This window comes from Strongylocentrotus purpuratus, unplaced genomic scaffold, assembly GCF_000002235.5.
Source record: "Strongylocentrotus purpuratus isolate Spur 01 unplaced genomic scaffold, Spur_5.0 spur5_scaffold_6, whole genome shotgun sequence".
In the NCBI taxonomy this organism is placed as follows: Eukaryota; Metazoa; Echinodermata; class Echinoidea; order Camarodonta; family Strongylocentrotidae; genus Strongylocentrotus; species Strongylocentrotus purpuratus.
Genome location: NW_022145612.1, coordinates 12,197,277 through 12,218,972, shown reverse-complemented (window position 1 = coordinate 12,218,972; position 21,696 = coordinate 12,197,277). Strand labels below are relative to the sequence as shown.

The 21,696-nt window shown below is 35.4% G+C and overlaps 2 protein-coding genes across 3 annotated transcripts in view; one reads left to right on the top strand and one right to left on the bottom strand.

The window, feature by feature from the left end:
• LOC115918165 (cilia- and flagella-associated protein 54-like) overlaps nucleotides 1-7,546 on the bottom strand; it is a 50,687-nt gene extending 43,141 nt beyond the window's left edge. The window contains exons 1-9 of the mRNA XM_031000163.1: nucleotides 7,357-7,546; nucleotides 6,029-6,134; nucleotides 5,641-5,784; nucleotides 5,005-5,176; nucleotides 4,366-4,424; nucleotides 3,170-3,313; nucleotides 2,669-2,782; nucleotides 2,350-2,448; nucleotides 1,674-1,778 (exon numbers count right to left, since the gene is read on the bottom strand). Coding sequence (XP_030856023.1) covers nucleotides 1,674-1,778; nucleotides 2,350-2,448; nucleotides 2,669-2,782; nucleotides 3,170-3,313; nucleotides 4,366-4,424; nucleotides 5,005-5,176; nucleotides 5,641-5,784; nucleotides 6,029-6,134; nucleotides 7,357-7,541 — 1,128 coding nt within the window. The 5' untranslated portion in view covers nucleotides 7,542-7,546. The remainder of the gene's footprint in view (nucleotides 1-1,673; nucleotides 1,779-2,349; nucleotides 2,449-2,668; nucleotides 2,783-3,169; nucleotides 3,314-4,365; nucleotides 4,425-5,004; nucleotides 5,177-5,640; nucleotides 5,785-6,028; nucleotides 6,135-7,356) is intronic.
• A 269-nt stretch (nucleotides 7,547-7,815) lies between these two features.
• LOC115919330 (pseudouridylate synthase 7 homolog-like protein) lies at nucleotides 7,816-16,418 on the top strand. Of its 2 annotated transcripts, none has more exons than XM_030972834.1 (8): nucleotides 7,816-7,945; nucleotides 9,196-10,206; nucleotides 10,728-10,887; nucleotides 11,824-12,046; nucleotides 12,431-12,553; nucleotides 12,986-13,158; nucleotides 13,566-13,749; nucleotides 14,826-16,418. In XM_030972834.1, exons 2-8 carry the CDS (start codon nucleotides 9,258-9,260, stop codon nucleotides 15,669-15,671), a joined length of 2,658 nt encoding a protein of 885 aa, XP_030828694.1. In that variant the 5' UTR covers nucleotides 7,816-7,945; nucleotides 9,196-9,257; the 3' UTR covers nucleotides 15,672-16,418. The 2 variants fall into 2 exon arrangements, with proteins under 2 accessions (XP_030828694.1, XP_030828693.1); XM_030972833.1 differs by having other exon boundaries at nucleotides 7,817-7,983.
• Nucleotides 16,419-21,696: the final 5,278 nt, after the last annotated feature.

Sequence of the window (21,696 nt, the reverse complement as noted above, 5' to 3'; positions counted from 1 at the left end):
TCATAAAACATGTAGTTTTGCTTGATTGTCTTTTAATGAATAAGTGTAACAGATTTTCAAAATGATAGACATCAAATGAAGACATTATACACTATACAACTTATACAAGAAAATACAGATGAATCATTTTAGCAAAGTTTTTATCTTTTACCACTCATCAAATATCTATAAAATGACAGACATAAAACAAAAACACCATATGGAATTAAAATTGCATGCTGACAAATATTCAATTGAAAAAGATGATTGGTTACTGAGTAGAGTTTTGCATGTCACTAGATCAATGTATACTTATTACAATGCTATCAAACTGGTTTTAGAATAAAGGTAAATTTTCAAGACCTCAGTGAAATAAATTATAGGCTCAGCTTTAACCATGACCTAAAAACATATTTTTTTCCAAACTACTTGATTCTGAACTTTACTTCCATTTCAGCATTCGGTCATTCACAGCATATTAGATTCTCAGTCTCAGGTTAGTTACATGTTAAGGCATTACATTTTTATCAAGATTGTTACACACACTTGAATACATAATATGAGTTACAGTGCATTGCTGGTAGTACCCTAAATCTCTACATACATGTATATACAACTTGAAAATAAGATATGGAGGGTGAATTATCTTCTAATATACATTTTCATTTGTTTTCTTCTTTATCTTTTGTTAGTGCTTGATTTATGGTAAATGGGGTGAGGTGGAGCAAAGTAGAATTTACTCCTTTCAAAAATATTTCTAAGATCATAATTCTCATTCATGTATTTTAGCCTTACACTTCATATTCAACCACTGCATTATGATCAATTGAACCATGCTACATGAGACAAATATGTACATGTACACTGAAATGAAATGGAATAACTGAAATTTAAGAAATTATTAGTCTGTTGATGTTTCACTACCTTAGCTCATATTTTCTTTAATAAACATCTTAATTACCACTGCATCATGGAACAAATGGAATGCAATAAACAAATCAACAACAACAAATGTTTTGAATGAAATTCACTAGAACAACACATAATATAAAATCAACCTTCTATATGTTTATAAAGTTAATTGTCAACAGCATTTCAAAATGCACAACTATTTAAAAACATCGCTTGCAATGACAATTGCTCTGCAGTCATTTTCAATAATGCTAACTTCATACCTATAACCATCACAATCTTAACTTAAAACCTAATTGCAACCCTAACTCTCTATCTATGAAAAAATGAAGCCGGCAGCAAATGATGCCAGAACATGGTCCTACCACTATGACATGTATGCCGATAAAGAAAGCTTTCAGTGTTAATTGCATACATTAATTTCCTTCTGCTACACATGCCTTAAAAGTAATTGTTTGCATTTAGAATAACCCAGCTTTGCAAAATGCAAAATGCTTTCAATATAGGGAAAAAATGACATACTTTCTTGTTCATGTCTACAAAATACTGAAGAAAAAGCAAAGAAAAAAATTAATGATTGTAAGTCATATCAGAAAGTTAATGCCAATAATCATCATTTGTTAGTTCTTCGCATCACAAACCATATGGTTATTCTGTTTGATATGGATGAAATTAGTGCACAGCAAACTGGATAATGTCTTCAGGTTTGGTTCTTGTTAGATGTATACAGACACACTGGATGGATGAGAAACCTAGAAGATGAACGACACACTCGTACTCACATTTCCTTGTTTCTTAACAAGGTCGTCAAGTCGTTGTTTGGTGGTTTTATGCCAGATGAGGCGTCCGTCACTGGCTACTAGAGTGACTGTGCGTACTTCAGTAGGCTAGGGTATGGCATTATTTTTAAATCAAATCAAGTAAATTTATTGCTTTCAAGCTCACTTAAGAAAATAAAATTACATCAAGGGGAGTATGTGCCTTGACTCAAATACTGGTAAGTACATAAAGATTGATTCCATTGGTGGGTTACATTATGTAAGAAACTAGTTTTAAATTACTTTGTAGTTTCAAATCAAATTTGAGTTTAAAATGTAAACCTATACCGAATGGTACTCGCTTTTCATTGGATTTCTTGTGTTTAATTGTTGTTTTTTATATTAGCTAATTGTCTTTAATTACAAAATATCTTTACTCTGTTCTGAAGACCTTGCCCTACTTGCAGATTATGTAGCCTGTTATTTGGGTCCTCAAAAAAATGTTCCAAACAATTTGGTCCATATGCCATTACTGACCAGTGTTAGACCTACCATACTTTTTAAAACATTCCTTTAATCTGTAATGGCATAAAATTAGTCCATCTAAGGATAAAAACATCCCTTAATTCACTGTCTAATGAACACTTAATTCCTATTTTGGCTATTGAGAATACACTTAATCTGTAATGATAATACTCACCGACTGCGAGTCCTTTACATTGCTTCTCGTCTTTGGACGCAGTAGTCCTTTAGGTCGCTTGCGGTCAAACACTGAACGTCTGTACACCATGATGCCAAGCTACAGTTTCAAATACACATGCCAGTGTTAAAATTCACAATGTTTGGTAACATGTAACTGTCATAAATAATTTTTCAAAATATCAAGCAATTTCACTAAATCAATTTAGTTTGCTTGATAAGAACGGCTCGGATAGATTAGCTTAAAATATGATTAAAGCACTGTAATTATGCAAGGACATCTCACTACTATTACAAAATTCTATGACAGAATTTGTTACCTTGACTGTTGCCTGTCTGAATACTGCCTCAATCTCAACGCTAGGTGGAGCAGAGCTGATACGTTCTAGCTGACTCAATTCATTCACCTTTCCTAGGGCCCGTCTTGCAAAAGTCTGAAGAAAAAAAAAATTCTTACATTAGCACATTCACAATGACTTTTTACAAAAGATATCTTTATCTATTGTAGTTTATCATCAAATTTGCAATCAATGATCCACATGCACCATTTTGATTTTATTTAAATGTATAATTATCATAAGAACATTTATCTTGCTGCAACTTCATTGCTAGAAGCTATTTGTTGGTGTGTGAATTGCCTCAACTCGTTCAGGGTAAGAGTTGTGTCAAATTTGTAGAAAACAAAATACTAATCAAACATCAAATATGTACTTAAAAATGGCATATATTTTCACAAGTCTGAAGTTACTCTAATAAATATACATCATTACAAATACATTCGTCTTTTGAGTTTGAATTGATCTTTTTACTTCAAGCCATACCTCTGATTGTTGATGAGCCTTGCAGTCAAAGTAGCTTTGACACACAGCAGTATACAGAGTGGTTCTCCATTGTAGATAACGCACAGACATGAGGGGTACAGAGTTTTCCATGCACATACAGGCCCACAGTAGAAACTCCAATACCTATAACAGCAAAAAATTATTTCATTTCATGTATGTAATAATAATAATACAGCATTTGCAATGCGAAATGAACTTTTCTGAAGCACAGAGATTATTACACTGGCTTTAGCACGGCTGCCATTACGGCGCTCAAGCATTTCAAGGAATTAATTCCTGTCAGGTATCCATTGACATCACCTGGGTTGAGTGTGTCAAATGTAGATCAATGTCTTGCCAAAGGACATTAATGCCGTGACGGGACCCGAACCGCGGACCTTGCGATTGACAGTCCGGCGACGTATCCACTCGACCACGACCTCTATGTAGCTAGGGCATAGGCTTACTGTTACATTTATTTTTAGGTGTTTACGTTGTACTTACTTTTGTTACACAATGTCATATCACAATTTTGGCCATAAAACATAAAATGCAAAAAAACTATCATCTCTATTTGTATTGTTTTTATTTGTCTACATAAAAAGAAGAGAGAATTTGTTTCTTCAAAGTTGAGGTTAAGTGCTATAGGAAAAGGATTCAACAGAGTGTGACCTGTATCCAAAATTTGTCATTTTTCAGCAGCACTACATATTTGTAGATATCCACTGAATATCATCAGCTCATTTCTGGCATGTTAGACCTCCTTAGCAATATATACATTCCTGTATTCATAATAAACCAGCTGCAGAGATGCCAACCTCTTGACACACAAAAAAACAGACTGAGTATCCTAAAAAATCAGATTTTGGGGAGAAAATTTCAGAAAAATGTTTTACTTTATGTTTGTGTTTATGTTTATGTTTGCTCTTTCATTAAAATTTAAAGAGAAAATTGTAAAGCAAAGTTTTTGTTGGGGTTGCGGGGGTTTACTTGTACTTGTTTACTTATTTATTTTTAAAAAATAATAAAAATAATTATCGTACTAAATACAATTTAATTTGGTTGGCATCTCTGCAGCTGGTTGATTAATTAGGGGGGAGGTGGTCCCAAGGCCCCCATCCCCCATCCCCACCCTCTTCTTATAATGCTGGATCCACCTCTGTAAACCCATACATACTGTAAGTTATGAATCTCACCTCTGCAGAGTGACCCAGAGTCATCATATGTCTTGATACACTATAGATATGAATTGTTCCTGAAAGATAAAGAAAAAGATATGTTAGTATTCCAAAATATTTACATAATATCACTAATTTGGTTCTTCACCCTATGCTACATTTTCACTACATTGTTTGAAAACCACAAAACAACAACACCAAACGAAAAACATCAAAAGATTTTTGAAATGTAATGCTTCCTGGGAGAAATTTCAATTATTTAAACATATTTGTGGCTTACACCCAGTAAATAAGATCGATTGATCGATCTGTATTGAAAAACAAGTCAGAAAAAATCTTGGAACCAGCGGGACTTGTACCTGCATGCATCTACTGCTTCCCGGGCAGCAACTCTACCACCAGGCCATCACTGGTCCATGGCACAGTCACGATGAACTAGAAAAAAATACCCAAGCTCTCCTGATTCATTCTGACTTTTTAATATTCATTCATGGGTATTAAGATGAAGATTATATAAGCTAGAGTAATTTTTACTTCAATACCGCCTTTAGTGATGAGGTCATGAAAAATGCTTAATTTTGACAAAGGTACAATTTAAGAGAGAAGTGAATTTCTAGTTTTCAGCTAAATGACAAGAACTCTTGACCAACATCTTACCATTGTAGACCAACCAGCAAAGTGATTCTCTTGGCAGGATCACTTGTGTAATGAGCCTGAGGAAGGCCAGGATCTTGAGGCATTGGGCAACAGACTGGGTATTCTGAAGCTTGGGATCGGTCATCAATACCAGCTGGTAGTTACAGATGCTCTTTCCATACAATGCTCGGAACTAATCAATCAAACGGAAAGATCAGAGATGCATCTCTTTATTTCATACAATGTACAAGATATGTCACTTTGGGTGTTCAATCATTACTTTATGATTTGTCAGAGAAAGTTGAAAGTGATGCAGGATGTGCACATACTTAAAATCAAGCATTTAGATAACATTAATTTGAAAGATAGTCCACTACCAACTCAAATTAATAATTACAGGTTCAATATCAAAACATCTTATGGTGGATTTATTTTTTGTTTTGTCTTTATATTCCTGATATCATAACCAGCATTTACTCTGAGTCAATAGACATTGAACATATAATTAACTACTGAATTCTCTAACTCCCAAAAGCTCAAAACTGGGACAACCCAATGACAATGACAAATTTAGATAGGCAATTGTGAAGGCTAAAATTCTCTCCAATCTCCAACAATTATTATCATAACCCAGTAATGTGGAGAAAGATTTCTTACCGTCAAACTTGCATTGTCTGTCTCGAGACCATCTGGGAAGAAAATCGCCTTCACTGTCTTGATGTCCACAATGTCTTCAATGTGCAGATCACCAAACTGATCAAGGTAGCGTCCATAACACTGCCATACAGCCAAGTTGTATTCCTGTAGTATCAATACATTGCAAGCCTATTTAGTTGCTGGATTCTTACTAAGGTTATACTTTGATTAACAATACAAAATCCTCATAGAGCTATGAAAGTTTTGTTATAAAGTCAAGATTATAAAGATTGCTATAATTTGCCATGCATCTTTGCTTACTGAGCCTACAGATGATATCAAGATAAGCATGCTTAATACTCATTGTACAGAAATGAAAGACATGTACTCGTATAGTGTTGATCTTAACCTTCATAGAAACCAGAAAGTCTCCCATCTCGATGACTTTCTTCTGGTAGTAGGTAGAAGGTAGTCTGGCTTCATAGTTGTTCCACAAGTTGAACAACGTGTTGGATCTGTAAAGGAATTATTAACAAAAATTTTGTTTAATGAAAGATAGAAAAAAAGCTCTAGATCCTAATAACTTAAACTGTGTCTTTGACATGGACGATGCGTCAAACTCGAAATTCTGTCTTTACTGTTTACCATATTGACCGAGTAACAAGAATATTATTGAGGTTTGCCCCCCCCCCCCCATGAAATTTTCATACATTTCTTGTCATACATGTAGACTCGTATCATTAGTTTTACGTTGAGGTGAAATTAACAGTAATTGACAATCCACCAATCAAGATATGCATAGTAATTAGCATATGGACCCTTCCATTTTATAGAGTTATTTGTCTAACTCAGCCTCAGGCACCATCTAATTAATTTATCTATAAATTTCTGTTATATTTGACTGAAAATGTTGAGCCTCTAAAATAGTTCTTAATAATATTGATTATTGGCATTTTTGGGGTCATTATTATATTATACAGCTGGTCCGAGAAAAAGATTCATCCTTATAAACGACGATTGTCTTCGTAAACCCGGACAGATGCGTCCGCAAAAACCTGGATCGTCTGCATTTTCGCAGACGTTTCATATTCCGATCCATGTGTTGGCGATGCGAAAAAACAGATTTTGCGATGATTTTCTTCATGCATTTTAGATTAACTTTGTACAGAGACTTTCAAATTAGAGCGATAAATCCTCGAGAAGACGGATAACCCATAAAAGTAGACAGTAAACCGGGGTTATTTTCTTACACGGAACCTGTTTTTCACATCGCCAAACACTCGAAACCCGCAGAGCTAGCACCGATGAAAAAAAACGTCAGCGAAAATGCAGACGTTCCCTTTTTCTAAGGATGCAATTTTCCGCGTTAACGAAGATATCCTCGTTTATGCAGACGATTCATTCCCGAACCAGTGCCCCTACTGGTCAAGTGAGCGTAAAGTCGACTAAAAAAAAAATGGCAAAAGTCCAGGGACAACCGGCAAGATTAGAATCTAACATTTGTAACAAAATTAATTGTTCTAAACCAATGAATTAGGGAATTTTAAGGTTTTTCAAAGAAAATCTGTATGTGGACAGGTTGTTTAAAAAGAAGTCCATGCTAGTAATTAGGTCTAGATCTAGATCTAGATCTAAAAGTTTTCTGGTTTGCATGCGCACGCATGCCACCATCAATGTCATCAACATCATGTTTTTCAATGCATCGGACTGAAAGGGAAAATAGAAAAAGTAAATTACCCTCTGGCAAATGGCTCTTCATCCTTTTTCTTATGGCCAGGTGTACCTCTCTTCTTCATAAATTGTATAAACAGTTTGTACTCTTCTTCAAAAGCATTTAGAACTGGATTTTTGTCCCCTGTGTAGTATTTAGATGACGGTTGTGCGACTGATTTTGCAGCTTTATGCTGCAGCATCATCGCCATTTTGATACAATGTTGTTGCTAGGTTGCGTTCATTATAAGATTGGAATTTTCTTAGAACGTAAAGAAAATTACAAGCTTTTGATATAAAGACTATTCTTAGTAAATCATAATAATAATTGATTACTTACTTTCTAATATTGCTCTATTAAAATATTACTTAGATCTAGAACAATTCTTTTTTTTATCATTCTTTATTCAAAAATATATTTCCCTGTAATTAATAATGGACTCACCTAACAAGCATAAGATATGCCGCGCCCACTTTCCGTAGTTGGGTATCTAAAATCTGTAGTCTCCGGAAGAGCGTATCTCACATACCTGCGCAGTAGCATACATGAGCTGCCACGGAGACCCAGTGGGCTGAATATCTTGTCAGTTCCTGGATCATAGCTGTAGTGTAGTCGGTGAGCCAGTAAACCTCGAACGTGACAAATCTAACACAGTAGGTACCCCAAAAAAAGATTAATGTTTTGTTGTGGCGTCTATTGATTTGCATGATGTATTTAACAGTATTTTTGATGGTGATCGAGTGACGTGAAAGAGGGTCAGTCAGATCGACAATGACAATTACATGCAGCTGCAGTACAGTATGTTGCAACATGTTGTGTTGCTTGTGGGGGGGGGGGGGGGGGGGGGGCCTTGGCCCTGCCGGTGTCGGACTACCTGCGTCCAGCTACACGAGCCACCAGACGTACCTCAGGAAACTCCTTCATCCAATACTCCACCCGCACCAATTGTTTTAAACACTCCTACATTCCACGTACCATCAAGGACTGGAACTCACTACCCTCCGACATCCAAAGGACCACGAACATTGACACCTTCAAACTCCAAGCAACCAACTTTTTCCGCAACCAAGACTCAAGCAATAAGAACTAAACAAGCACAGTGCGCACCCCCTCATTCCTCCTCGCTTGGTTCCTTACGGCAGGCGCGGATCCAGGATTTTTTAGGGGAGGGGGCCCAACTTTTTTTTTTTTTGCTCCCGAAAATTTGAAAATCGCGCCGGCCGAAAATTCGCTCAGTGGGGGGTGGGGGGGATACAGAGCACCCCCTTACGGAACTGCCTTACGGAACGTTGAGGAGTACTCCCGAAGAAGAAGAAGAAGAAGCTTGTGTGGACATGATCAGCTGGCCATGAGTTCATTATTTATTAATGGCAATATTAATGCATGGACATGGTTAATGTTAGACTGAAAATTTGGCGCCTGTTCAGAAACGCATTCAAAATTTGACCCGTAACTCTGGCGTGGAGAACATACCCAAAATGAAGTAAATATTCATTAAATGTCCAAATAAAGATCATGAGTTAAAGTTGTTATGTTTTTTACCTGTTTCGTCATTTTTTGTGTCAGTTTTCTTGTTATTTTGGGAGCATTTTTCGGATAAATGTTGATATTAGTATACACTTTTTCACAGGTTTCACGGCATAGACGACAAACCGCGCCGCTGCACAATACATACCGAAGGTGGGTTGCGGGCGGGCGCGTGCCTGTGTGAAGTTATCTACCGTAATGTCTCAGATCCTCATTACGGTAGATAACTTCACACAGGTACTTCAAATACCGGTACACTGTAATGGACAAAGTCAATTTACTGGATTTCTCTCTCTATCTCTCTGTCTCTCTCTCCCTCTCCCTCTCTTTCGTTTCAGACCATTGGACCTGGAAATGGTGGTATATTCATAGGTAACTTGCCGAAGATAATCAGTGAAAGATGTTTGGGATTGAATGCTATGTGTCCCAACATGAGGGCTTCAAGGGGAACGTCAAGACCAGTCCCAAAGATTTCCAAGTGACTGAAATTTCACCAGACGGGAGGCTGGCATCATTAATAGATATCAAAATCGATCTCAGTTCAAAGCTTGGCATCAAATTTAGAGATGGATCAGAACACTCCAATACATCTGCTATAGACTCTACACCTACACCCCTACACTCTAAAGCTGCATCTGATACTAGCACGAGTACCTCTGTCATAGACTCCCACATCCAAAGTGAATTGTCTTCCATCCAGGTTAACAAGGTAAAAGTAAGTCAGGAGGGCTTCATTCCAAAAGACTCTAGGAAATGTCTGGAAAATGTACTGGATAAGGACATTTTTATTGAACTGGAAAAATTTGCCACAATTGAGCTTAAATCGCTCGGTAGGTCTAATCCTGAGTCATGTACAGAGACAAATACAGCTAGCTCAACCATCCTGGAACCTCACCAAGCCCATCTCAATCTAGGCCTCATCTCAAGCAAGGAGTCTCGTACTATCATTCACAAATGTGTGAGGCACTTGTACCCACATCTTAGAACAAAGGTTCACAAGGTACCTGATCAGGGGGGACTAGAGATTCACATTTCAAGGGAACCTGGGATAGCCGAATTCCAAGACCTACAAATTCCTTTATCAAAAGTACTAGAATTTTTCAAATTTGTGGAGCTTAGAGATCGTGAGCAGACCTTTTGCTTTGAGGGGCTGGAGTCCAAAGACCAGAGGACCAAGTTACATCGTTTGGTTGCTAAGCACTATGGATCTTTCCTGGAAACTAAGACCTTTGGAGATGGAGCATCCACTAGAGAACATCAGAAGATTGTGGTACGCTTCAGACAAATCAAGGACCATAAGAAGAGGAAAGGGGGAGACGGTCACTCTGCTCGAGATTCAGTATTAACCGGTAATAGTATGCCACTTACATGTATGTGTAGTCTCAAATTGGAAATGCTTAGTTGGTCAACATTTGTAATTTGGTGCTTGTTGGGCTTCTATTTTATGTATCTATTTTGTAACTGGAGAACTGTAAAATATTACCTAATTTAGAACATATACTTTATAAACCCATTGGCTACTGAGTGTTCTCATTCCCATAAACTTAACACAGGGACCACCCGGTTCCCATAGACAATTGATTAAGAGGTACTAATATGAAGATCCTACCTGGATATCAATTACTAGGTTGATGGCATCAAGGTCTCATCTAATATCTGATATTGCAGCCCAAGAATGGCTTAAACAATAGAAATCTTATTTGTAAGAAAATGTGTAAACTACTGTTCTTTCTCTTATAAAAATGCAGATATGTAATCTAATCATGATACTTACATTGCTTGTAAGTCTGACAGAAGTTGTGTCCTTTAGAGTGAGCATTCAAAGCTGTAGAACTCTTGAGTTTAACAGTCAACTTCATGTTATGTACAGGGTTCACTCTGCAGAAGACCAACACAGAAACACTGTCTGCCATACAGCAACTAGCCAGACTGATGGGAGTCCAAATCTCTGACTTCACCTATGCTGGCATCAAGGATAAGAAGGCTGTCACTACTCAGGAAATGGCTGTGAAAGGGATCACAATCACAAGGTTATAAACCAGACTAACACTCATCTCAATAATATTCAAATATTCAGGTGAATGGTATACCATCATTGACATTGTTAAAGGTAATACAAAGTTTTGGGAAATTTTGAAAATTGGATGGATAGTGATTCTTTACAATTTTGATATATTTTGATGCCTATGTGGATGTATTATAAGCTCTAGAAAATGGAGCCCCTTAAACACTTCTGCTTTTGAGAAAAATTGAATATCAAAATTTACTGGTGCTCCCGGTAAATGTTGATAAATTTCAAATAGCGCTTACGGCCATACAATGGTAGCTGCGACTATGAAAATCTCAGAATATGTAGTTGTGATATATAATTTCCAAAAGGGAATAGCCATTTGGTCGATTATAATCAAGAAACATTGTTTATAGTTAGATTAATATTTTGACCTTTAGAGGGAGCTATACAACATAAAGTGTTAATTATTCACAATTTCATCACTTTAGACTCGATTTCAACCGAGACAACAATCACTGAATATTGTAGGATCGCATATGCTTCCAATATGTTAATTTGAACCAAATTCATGATTCCATACCAAAACTTTGTATTACCTTTAATGATTGAAATTCCTTTTAAAAACAAATGTATTACTTTGAATGCAGTTTTGGAGATTTTTGACTGACAATGGGAGTCCTGTGGGTCTGCTTAAAATTTATCGGAGAGTTCATGAGACTGCATGCTTCATGAGACCGACATGTTGGTCTTGGAGGCCTTCTGACACCTTTCTGAGAGTTCACAATACTGGCATCATTGGTTTTGTGGACAATCAGTCTTTTGGAATGTCCGGAATGCTTAGTTGTATTTGACTTAGTTCATTGTATTTTCTTTTTCTTTTTATGCGTCCTCTAGCCTACCTTTTGTTTTGCTCTTTCTTTTGTAATTTTCTTTTATACCCATTTTCTCAATGCAGACTACAAGATGTTTCCAAGGAGCTCCCTGGGTGGCTGAAAGTAGGTTCCATTCACTCCAGGAACAAATCTATGGTTACTGGTGAGCTTTGGGGAAACCACTTTGATATCACTCTTCAGAACATAGAAATGAAGAATGGATCAAATGAGGTGAGAGCTGGAACCGTAGAAGATAAAGGAAGAGAGCTTCAAAACTGCATTGAGCAATGCATCAGATGTGTTGAGGTGAGTCAAAACATTCACACAAACTGTGACAGGCATTAGCTAGTGAGCTTTCAGGTGTATGAAGCATTTGGACACACTTGGACCAACTTATAACCATTTTATATGTACATATTAGGTGCAACAAATGTGGTCCTAACTTTAAAAAATGACAACATTTAGACCAGTATTCAATCTTGTGAAAAGCAACACACTGTCAAAGTAATATAGTGACATTTAATTTCATATTTGTTATAGACAGTAGTTCAACGTGTTTTATATATGTTGAATAATGCTGTATCAGATATTACAGCTTCAAAAACTTAGTATCAGTTACATATACATGCCTCAAAATCAAACATTTTGTTTCACTGTTCACATATCTTGTTGTTTTGCTTGTTACACCAGGACAGAGGATTTATCAACTACTATGGAGAACAGCGCTTTGGAGCCTCATCGGTTGACCCAAGCAAGGCACTAACAACTATATCCCCAGCAGATGTAGGATGTGCCATGCTTCAGGGAAAATATGTAAGCTTCAAATTAGTTTACAAGAAATTACATGTTGGATCAAATAATCTATAACATTTCATTTTTTTAAACTTTATTTAACTTTAGATCATAGCATGGAAAGTTTCGATATCTGAAATTCAGGTTTATGGAAGCGTAGGTACAGGGCTCTACTTTTTAAGTATGATTGTGCATTTTTTACTTTTTAAACATATTGTAGAATGAGAGACATTCTAAGTTTTAAGATTATATTTTACTTCTAAAAGGCAGAGAGAGAGTAGTTGTTGTTCTTAAGACATATGTGCTGCTTTGTACACATGTTTCCAACTGTTTCAATGCCTAAGCTCAATTTATCCTTATCTATACATCTTTTTTGTTTGTGTTCTTTTTGCCTTCTTGCGCTGTCTTCCTCATTCCTAATATTTTCTTTGTACATCAATTTCATACTTGTAGAAAGAAGCAATTGATCTGATTCTATCTCCAGATGATGGACCTTGTGCAGACCCATCCAATGCTACCAATGTAGCTAAACACTGCTTTCAACAAACAGGCTCCCCAAGAGAAGCCCTCAAACAGATGCCAACTATGAAAACCAGAGAGTGCCTTCTACTCAAGGGTCTTAATAGGTAATAGTGGGATAGGTGGGATTATTAAACCCTATAAAGTAAATGAAGTGCTAGTCAAAATAGGCAAATGCGAAGTGAAATATTCCTACAATGGAATTAAAATTAAAGATGATTTATGTTATAACTTGTTTCATAACAATTTTGAATTTGATTTCTTTTTATATTCTAAATTTCTTAGTATGTGTCAATAATGTTAGTTTCTACAGCAAATAATTGTGGTCCTTATGTATTTACTTTCTAAGTACTCTGTAATTTAGAGTCCTACTATTTGGAGGAAGTTTCAATTTCGCTATAAAGATCTCTTTCTTTAAATTTAGATGAGAATAAGAGTATTATGAATGAAAAATACAAATGTCTCCATAAATTTTGTTGATAAAATCATTTCTTCTTTTCTTGACCACTTTCAGACATGGAACTGATGATGATGGTTGTATCAAAGCTCTGATGAACATCCCTCACAATATGAGGCAGATGTATGTCCATGCTTTCTGCAGCCTGGTTTGGAACCAAATGGCATCATGGAGGATGTGTCGTTATGGTTGCCAAGTTGTGGAGGGTGATCTTGTGTGTATTGAAGACTTGGGAACAAAGGTGAATTGTCGTTCCATTAGACATGTGTTCATTTTAGTCTTGTTTAATTACAAATTGCTCTCATCTCAGAATAATACTTGACCCTTTTGTCTAATCCTGTAAGTTGGGGCTTTGATCAGATTGGAGGTTTGGAACAACACCCTCGCACCTTTGATCGGTATCGGCAAAACAAATCAGTCAATTTTTTTTTTTTTTTTTTTTTTTTTTTTTTTTAATGCCAAAAATTTTGGGTCATCAAATGCTTCAAAAATATGCATAGCTGGAATTATTTTGTCATTTGGAGTTGTTGTAAACCATGTTTGTTGATATTAAGTGTCTTTTCATGACTTTGAAATTTATAATATTAGTCTAAGAGAAGGGGCGAAACATGCGAGCCGCCATCTTGGATTTTAATGACAATGGAAAAAATGCGTGCCTACATTATAATCCAAGATGGCGGCTCGCATGTTTTGTCTCTTCACTTAGACTAATATTATCCGTCATTATGCCTGTCCATTAGTATGTAAGACCCATGTGCACCATGTATTTGCCCCTAAATATGATTTACTCAAGTGCTATTCAAAAAGGGACTTAAAGATAAAGTTGAGTTCTGGTCATGCGATTGCATTGTGAAAGAAATGTTGTTGAATCAATCATCTAGCATATAAGTATTGGTGTGTACTGGAAGGTTCTGGAACCATCAAAATGATAAGAAATTTGGCCCAGTCTTGGTAAAGTTACACGCACTGTACACAGAAAGATGTATATGGGACTACACAAACATGTGGCATAAACATCTCACAATTTATTTTTCACCTCTTCTCAGAACTCGACCTTCTCTTTAAATGTATTTGTAATGTCAAAATAAAAAAATGAATATGTACAAAGTATCACTCTCTATCTATATTGTGTAAATTGTAAATAAAATTATTTAGATTGAATTCATCATGCATCATGCAATTTGATTTCTTCATGGCACTACATGATTTGAAATATTTGTTTAGTGTGTGAATAAGTTTTAAAAATAGAGATGTGTGTGACATGATTAGTTTCCCATTTCTAATTACTCTCAGATATCTTTTATATCATTAATGCAGGTACATGCTGTAACTGAAGATGATATCACCCAAGGCAAATACTCCCTCACGGAGGTCATGCTGCCGTTGCCAGGCAACAACATCCAGTATCCATCTCACACAGCAGGAGCCGAGTATCAGAGAAGACTTGATGAGGCTGGACTTGGAGAATGCAACTTCAGAATACCTGCCCTCAAGCTCAACGTCCCAGGGGGCTACCGAAAGGTCATTGCTCAACCAAGGAACCTAGAATGGGGATGGGGTGTCTCTAGGGATAAGCATGTAGACAATGAAGATGATAGAGAAGATTATACCAGAGATACAAAGGATGCTCCATTGCCTAGCAACCATGCTGCAAGCCCTTTTGGGAATACCAGTGATGCCCTGAGCAGCAGTAGCATTGTAACGGTAGGGTGCCCCAATCTAATGGAAGCATCTGGGCGCCACATGGAATTGAGCTGTAATGAATCTGATAGCGACCCTGCTGTGTGTTACTCTGAGAAAACTAATGAAATCAGTGCAGGCCGGCCCCTGGGGAGTCCTGCCTGTGTATCTGAATGCCACATGGTTTCTTACTCTGCTGATATCAAAGATGACTTCACTGCCAGTATCTATGACAATACCCTTTCGACAGATACCACCAAAGCCATAGGGGGTCCCAATTCTGCAGATTCGCCAACCCTTTATCATAATGATATTAGTCAGTCTTTGTGTCATAGTAGAGATAAATCATCTTATACAAATACGCAATGTGATGTAAGCCAATCGTCAAGCCTGTCATGTCAAAGAAAGACTCTTAATTTATCATTTGACTTGCCAGCTTCCTGTTATGCCACTGTATTCCTCAGGGAACTAAAGAAATCATAGCATTATTTTCAAATCCATTGACGTACATTCTAATGCAACAATCTTATAGCTGGTCACTGTGAGTAGAACTTTTACTTAAAATTGTGAACTTGATTCCTTCAATTGTAATTTATGCAAATGTATGCCCAAATTTGCATTAAATGCTTGTTTTCCTGCAGTTTTTATTCAAAATACATTCCGGATTGTTTTGTAAAACTCTCCAAAATGCATTCGGATTTCAAACTGCACTTTTTAAATTTAGTCCCTGGCCATATTACCCATTGATATTTTATTTCATTCACTTTTTGTTTGTTGTGCATGGAGAGTTTCAAATCTAAATTGAAATTTTCCAATCATGTGTTGACGCTCTATTCTATAAGTATATTGAATGCAGAGAATCATCTTCATGGTTATAACGAAAATATCAATGTATTCAGTTTTGAAATAGCAATAAGATAAATTTGCAAAGAATTTTGTGACATTCCAGAAGGGATTTCAACTCATTTTAAGTGCATTTTAGTAATTCAAACTGTTCATTCATCGTCGCAAAATCTATTATAATAATAATAATAATAATAGTGGCTACTTGTATAGCGCGCAAACTTTGTATCGGTCAGAGGAAAAATTTACCAGCTTTATACATTTGTCAGATACAAACATAGTAATGAAAACATATTTTCAAGAAGTTGACTTTACAATGAATAGCTGCATTTCAGTTGATCTTTTTTCAGCATAATGGAGGTATGAATAAAAATATGATACATTTTACATTTTGTTAATGTTGATATATGGGACTGTGCATTTCATAAGGATTTTAACAGGCAAAACTATTTAACTTGATAACCTGAAATCATAGACTAGGTTGGTTGATTACTTGACTGCTTGCTTGCTGACTGGGGGGTTAGTAGAATAATCACTTGGTTTGTGTGTTTGTTGATTGGTTTGTTATTTGATTGATTTATTGGCTTGTTCGATGATTGACTGGCTGTTGGTTGATTTATTGATGGTAATGTTAGCTTTTAAATAGACCACTTTACTAACATTCAAATGCTATGCATACTTTTTAAACAAATAGTGTTCTTAACCAGAAAGCATGTCCAAGGCTTGCCTGACATAGCAACAAGTAATGTATGCAGACTGGATTCAAATTATTGTAGTTAATTCATTAAAGCAGCTTTTATGGAATAACTTGTCACTAGGTCCCCAGGAAAGAAACATACATAAATTTAAATATGTTAGTAAACTGGTCTATTGATAGCTTTGATGGTGGATTGGCTCTTTGATTGATTGATAAGTTGACTGATTAGCTGGTAGGTTGATTGATTTGTTTGTTACTTGATTGATTGATTGAAGTAATGATTGCTGAAATGAAAATTCTCATTAAGACGAGCATAATCCTGAATAAACAATCAGATACACAGCATTTATTATACAAAGTTATATAACATTTTTATTAACAAAAACTACCATATTCTACATACATATACAACACTAAAAGTGATGTGAAATTGTGGCTTAGATCTTTACTATACCGTATGCAAAGTGGGTGTAGATATAACATTATGCTCTTTATACGTTACGCAAATATTTTTTTTTTAAATTACAACTATTACATGAAATGTGTCCCATGCAACAATCTGATCGTTTGATTTTACATCTGGCGGCTCTTAAGAAAGCATATGTTTGCTTATAAGTAAGCAACCAGGGGACTGGTGGCTTTTATTCTAAAAAGGAACATGCGAGTGCATACATCACTGAAACCTTTTCCGGAAGTATATCTGGTAAATTTGTAATTCTTCTTTATGATATGTTACGTTTTAAAAATTCTTATCCATTTTGTACCTATATGTTATTTATCTTAATAATGTTTCACAAAGACACAAATGCATATTCATAGAAATATATCGTTATATACACATGTTTAAATGATGCACAATTTCACAACCAAATCTTTGAATTTCACATTTGCTCCTACATGTATTTGCAGTCTAAAGCCAAACAAAGTGTTATATCATCTCTGCCTATGTTCACTGTTTGAAAATCCTAGCTTCATTAAAAATAAAAGGTCAATGACAAATTTACAAATGGAATGACAAATAAATGTTAACCGAAGTCTCATCCGGAAGTCTGGAAAGACAATTAAAATTTGAGAATAAGAAACTTGTCTTTTCTAAAGAATAAATAATTTGTTTTCCCCTTCACATACATCATTACCATACTAGAACAGATATTTTGTTTTGTTACTGACTAACATTACATATATCATAAATTTCATTTACATCACTCTGTACATAAATACAACTTGAGGTCAGCTAAATATCTGTAGTGATATTTAGTAAGCAAACAAGTATGTAAAACTGAAAGTGAATAACTACATGTATAAATATGTATAATGAAAGTAAAATTTTGGCCAAGAAATAATAGTATCAATATCAATTGTATAAATAATTCCAAACAGCTCCTGGGCAGCCTAGATTACATGGCAGCAAGAGTCTTCTTAACTTTTTTTTATTTCATGCAGTCGGCTAATTGACATCTTGGGATCAGCATGTGCATTCAATTTGAAATTACTATCTGGAAATGGCATGATGTGATCTATGTTGATTGACAATTTGTCAAAGTAATTTTAGTGTTCACAACTCTATTCCCCAAAATCCTTAAACAATGACCTATTTAATCGCCATAGTAATTTTGTGAAGAAAGGTAAAGATGATTACAAATACATGTACATGTATAGACCATTTCAGAGATAGCTCATGTACAAAGGACTAACAAGTATACACAGATCTTCTAAACTTGCAAAAGTCCCACTGAGCATTTTAGAATAAATCACTGCGAAAGTGAATACCTTTTATTTGCCCCCTTGAAAAGAACAATTTCACCTGTATATCATAGCATGTTCAATTGATGCATAAATTAATGATTCCACAACTTTCATGAACAAGTATAATCCAGCATTTGTCTTGAAAGTTTTAGTTTTGTACAAATGAAATTTATCTCCCCATCTGCAGATAGTATCTCCTAACTGACTTTTAAAAGACGTAATAAGTGGCTACATAAACACAACCAAATGTTTACTTTAACCAAATTTGCATCATATTTCTAAAATCTTAATTAATATATAACTTCTGGTGGTGGAAAAGTGAACTTAAGGTTGTTTTTTTTAAGAATGGTAATTGTGCTACATGCTGTTTGTAAGAAAATTAAAATGAATACCAACAATCACTGGTATGATTTGTCTGTACCAACCATTCTGTTGGACATATCAAAGTCGATTTATACTCCCAAGACATCCAGTGAACATGTAGTATGGACTCAGGAATTACCTTCCTTCATACTGCGCTGCCCGTAGACTTGCTCTCTGTTATTTCTTCTGCTATCTACATGATTTATACAACCCCAATCTTCCCATCAGTCTCAGACCAGTGTGTCCCCTCTTGTTACCTGTTGGAATTGGAAAATAAATGACAAAAAACAATTACAAAATATAAATAATGCTATGATATACTAATAATGTAAGGTAGTAGTTTTAATTTTCATATAAAAATAAGAAATTGGTCATGTAAAGTGCATATCAAATTCGTTATATTATTACCCTAGCTTTAGAATTATACATCATTTGGAGAATGGAAGATAGTCAAGAGTTCAGAAATTACTATTAATGTTTATCCTTCCAATGTAATTATGTTGAATGTACATGTACGGTAGTTGTTCAGCTTTTTCCCTAGGTATTGACAGATTTGATACATGTAAATCACCAACCATTACAGAAGATACATGATCTGCAAGTATTACAGACAACTTTTATAATGGGTAGAGTATGAAATGTGGGGCCCAGAATATTTATCAGTAAAACTAGCAAAACTAATATATGAAGACTTAAGCTTCGCATTGCTCTCATTAAAAGGTACATACATTAAAAATAGCTCATGAGAAAAGAAATTTCAATTTTAATTGAAAATCAGTAAAAAAAAAAAAATTTTAATCACACTGAATTCCTTGCACATTTGATTTTAAAGGGAAAGTCCACCCCCAAAATAAGTTTGTTTCGATAGAGGCAGAATAATAAGAAAATCAGGTGAGTGAAAGTTTGAGCAAATTCTGACTGAAAATAAGAAAGTTATGAATTATTGAAGTTGTGATCAATCAAATACAAATTGGCAACTCTGTGACTTATTATACGAGCTCTCCTTCATTTGCTTTGTGCATAATATTCCATAAAATCATGTTTTCTTCGTTATTGATGACGGAATATATATTTGTTCCTTGCAGGGGGAGTATAGAAACATATTTGCAATCATTATATGTAGGGTGCATGTATGGTTGAAATTTTTCTTGAGGGAAAATGAAAATTTTAGATTTTTTTAGTACTGAGCAAATGGAAGTTGAGCTCGCATGATACGTCATAGAGTTGCCAATTTGTGTTTGATTGATCACAACTTCAAAAAATCCTAACTTCCTTATTTTTAATCGGAATTTGCTCAAACTTTCACTGACTTGTTTCTCTCATTTTTCTACTCCTATTAAAACTAACTTAATTTCAGGGTGGACTTTCCCTTTAATATTGTATCACAACTTACTCTAGCTTCAAGGTACTCTATCCTTCTCTCAAGTCCTGTTAATTTTTCATTCAATATGGCAAGTCTTGATCTGCATGATGTATCTGAAATAGAAGAATCATTCTGAATATGAGCACCTTACACAACATTTTTTCAGACATAATGAAGAATGTTTGATAAACTGTTTGACTTTATGGTTGGTTTCAGGCTCAGAAATTATTTCACTGCATCAAAGTCGGTGTGAGAAATGTCAGACGTGTCCAAGACCAACTTGTTTATAGTACATAGATCTAGATTATTATCATTTTATATAACAAACGATAGTAGATTTTAATTTTTTTTTTCTAATCTTTTTAATGTCTGGCAGAGTGGCATGTATGGCAGTGCCTTAATTTATAAAATCACGCATTTTGTAATACTTTTGTTTAGACCAGGGTCTAGATTTTTTTATTTTTTAAATTATTTTTTCAGAAATTCAAGTTTAATTTTCAAGACACAGAGATTTTCACCTTACACCAGATCTCATGTTAGAAACACTTGGCAAGATATTGAAAGGTCTACCAAGTAAAAATACTTTCAAATACAATCATTGATAATTTACAAGTCAAGTCAACATGTTGTTATGTTAGTTTGTTCAGAAACCTATCCAAAATTTGACCCATATCTCCGGCGTAGACATACCCGAAACGTAAATAAATGTCCAAATACAGGTGAATACAAAAGTTGTTATGTTTATTACCTGTTTTGTGTCAATTTTCTTGTTATTTTTGGAGTATTTTTCGGAAAAACATTGATATTAGTATACACTTTTTCACAGGTTTCACAGCACCGCTGCACAAAACAATACCGATGGTGGGTTGCGGGCGGGCGCGCGCCTGTGTGAAGTTATCTACCGTAATGAGGATCTGAGACATTACAGTAGATAATTTAACACAGCTGCGCGCTGCGCGCCGCAACCCACCATCGGTGTGTACTTGTATTGTGCAGCGGTTTGCCGTGGAACCTGTGAAAAAGTGTATACTAATAATATTGATGTTTATCCGAAAAATACTCCAAAAATAACAAGAAAATTGGCACGAAACAGGTAGGTAGGGTCTAATAAACATAACGACTTTTAACTCATGATCTTTATTTGGACATTATATAAATATTTACTTCATTTCGGGTAAGTTTCTGGCCGGAGTTTCTGGTCAAATTTTGGATAGGTTTTTGAACAAGCGCCGTTAGTTCTTCCGCAATGTACATGTAGTACACACAGAATCCTATGAGTGGGGCAATACAAAGTCACACCCATTTTTAATTCATCTCACATTTACTGATCAAAGCTCAACTAAAAGCACTCCGACTCACCAAAAGAGTTGAGAAAATCCGCTATCTTTTTAATATTCGTTGTGATAATTTCTATGTACTCTCTGTTCGCCCAGTCTTCTTGAATTTGATTCCGAACGGAGGATTGTGGCATTGGTCGAGACATTTTGTTCGTGGAG

Excerpts from the sequence above, each read along its gene's own strand:
- LOC115919330 (XM_030972834.1), top strand. The coding sequence starts at position 9,258 with ATGTTTGGGATTGAATGCTATGTGTCCCAACATGAGGGCTTCAAGGGG. Across the intron at positions 10,207-10,727 it reads TCGAGATTCAGTATTAACCG|GGTTCACTCTGCAGAAGACC; the intron begins GTAATAGTATGC and ends TGTTATGTACAG. Across the intron at positions 13,159-13,565 it reads CTACTCAAGGGTCTTAATAG|ACATGGAACTGATGATGATG; the intron begins GTAATAGTGGGA and ends GACCACTTTCAG.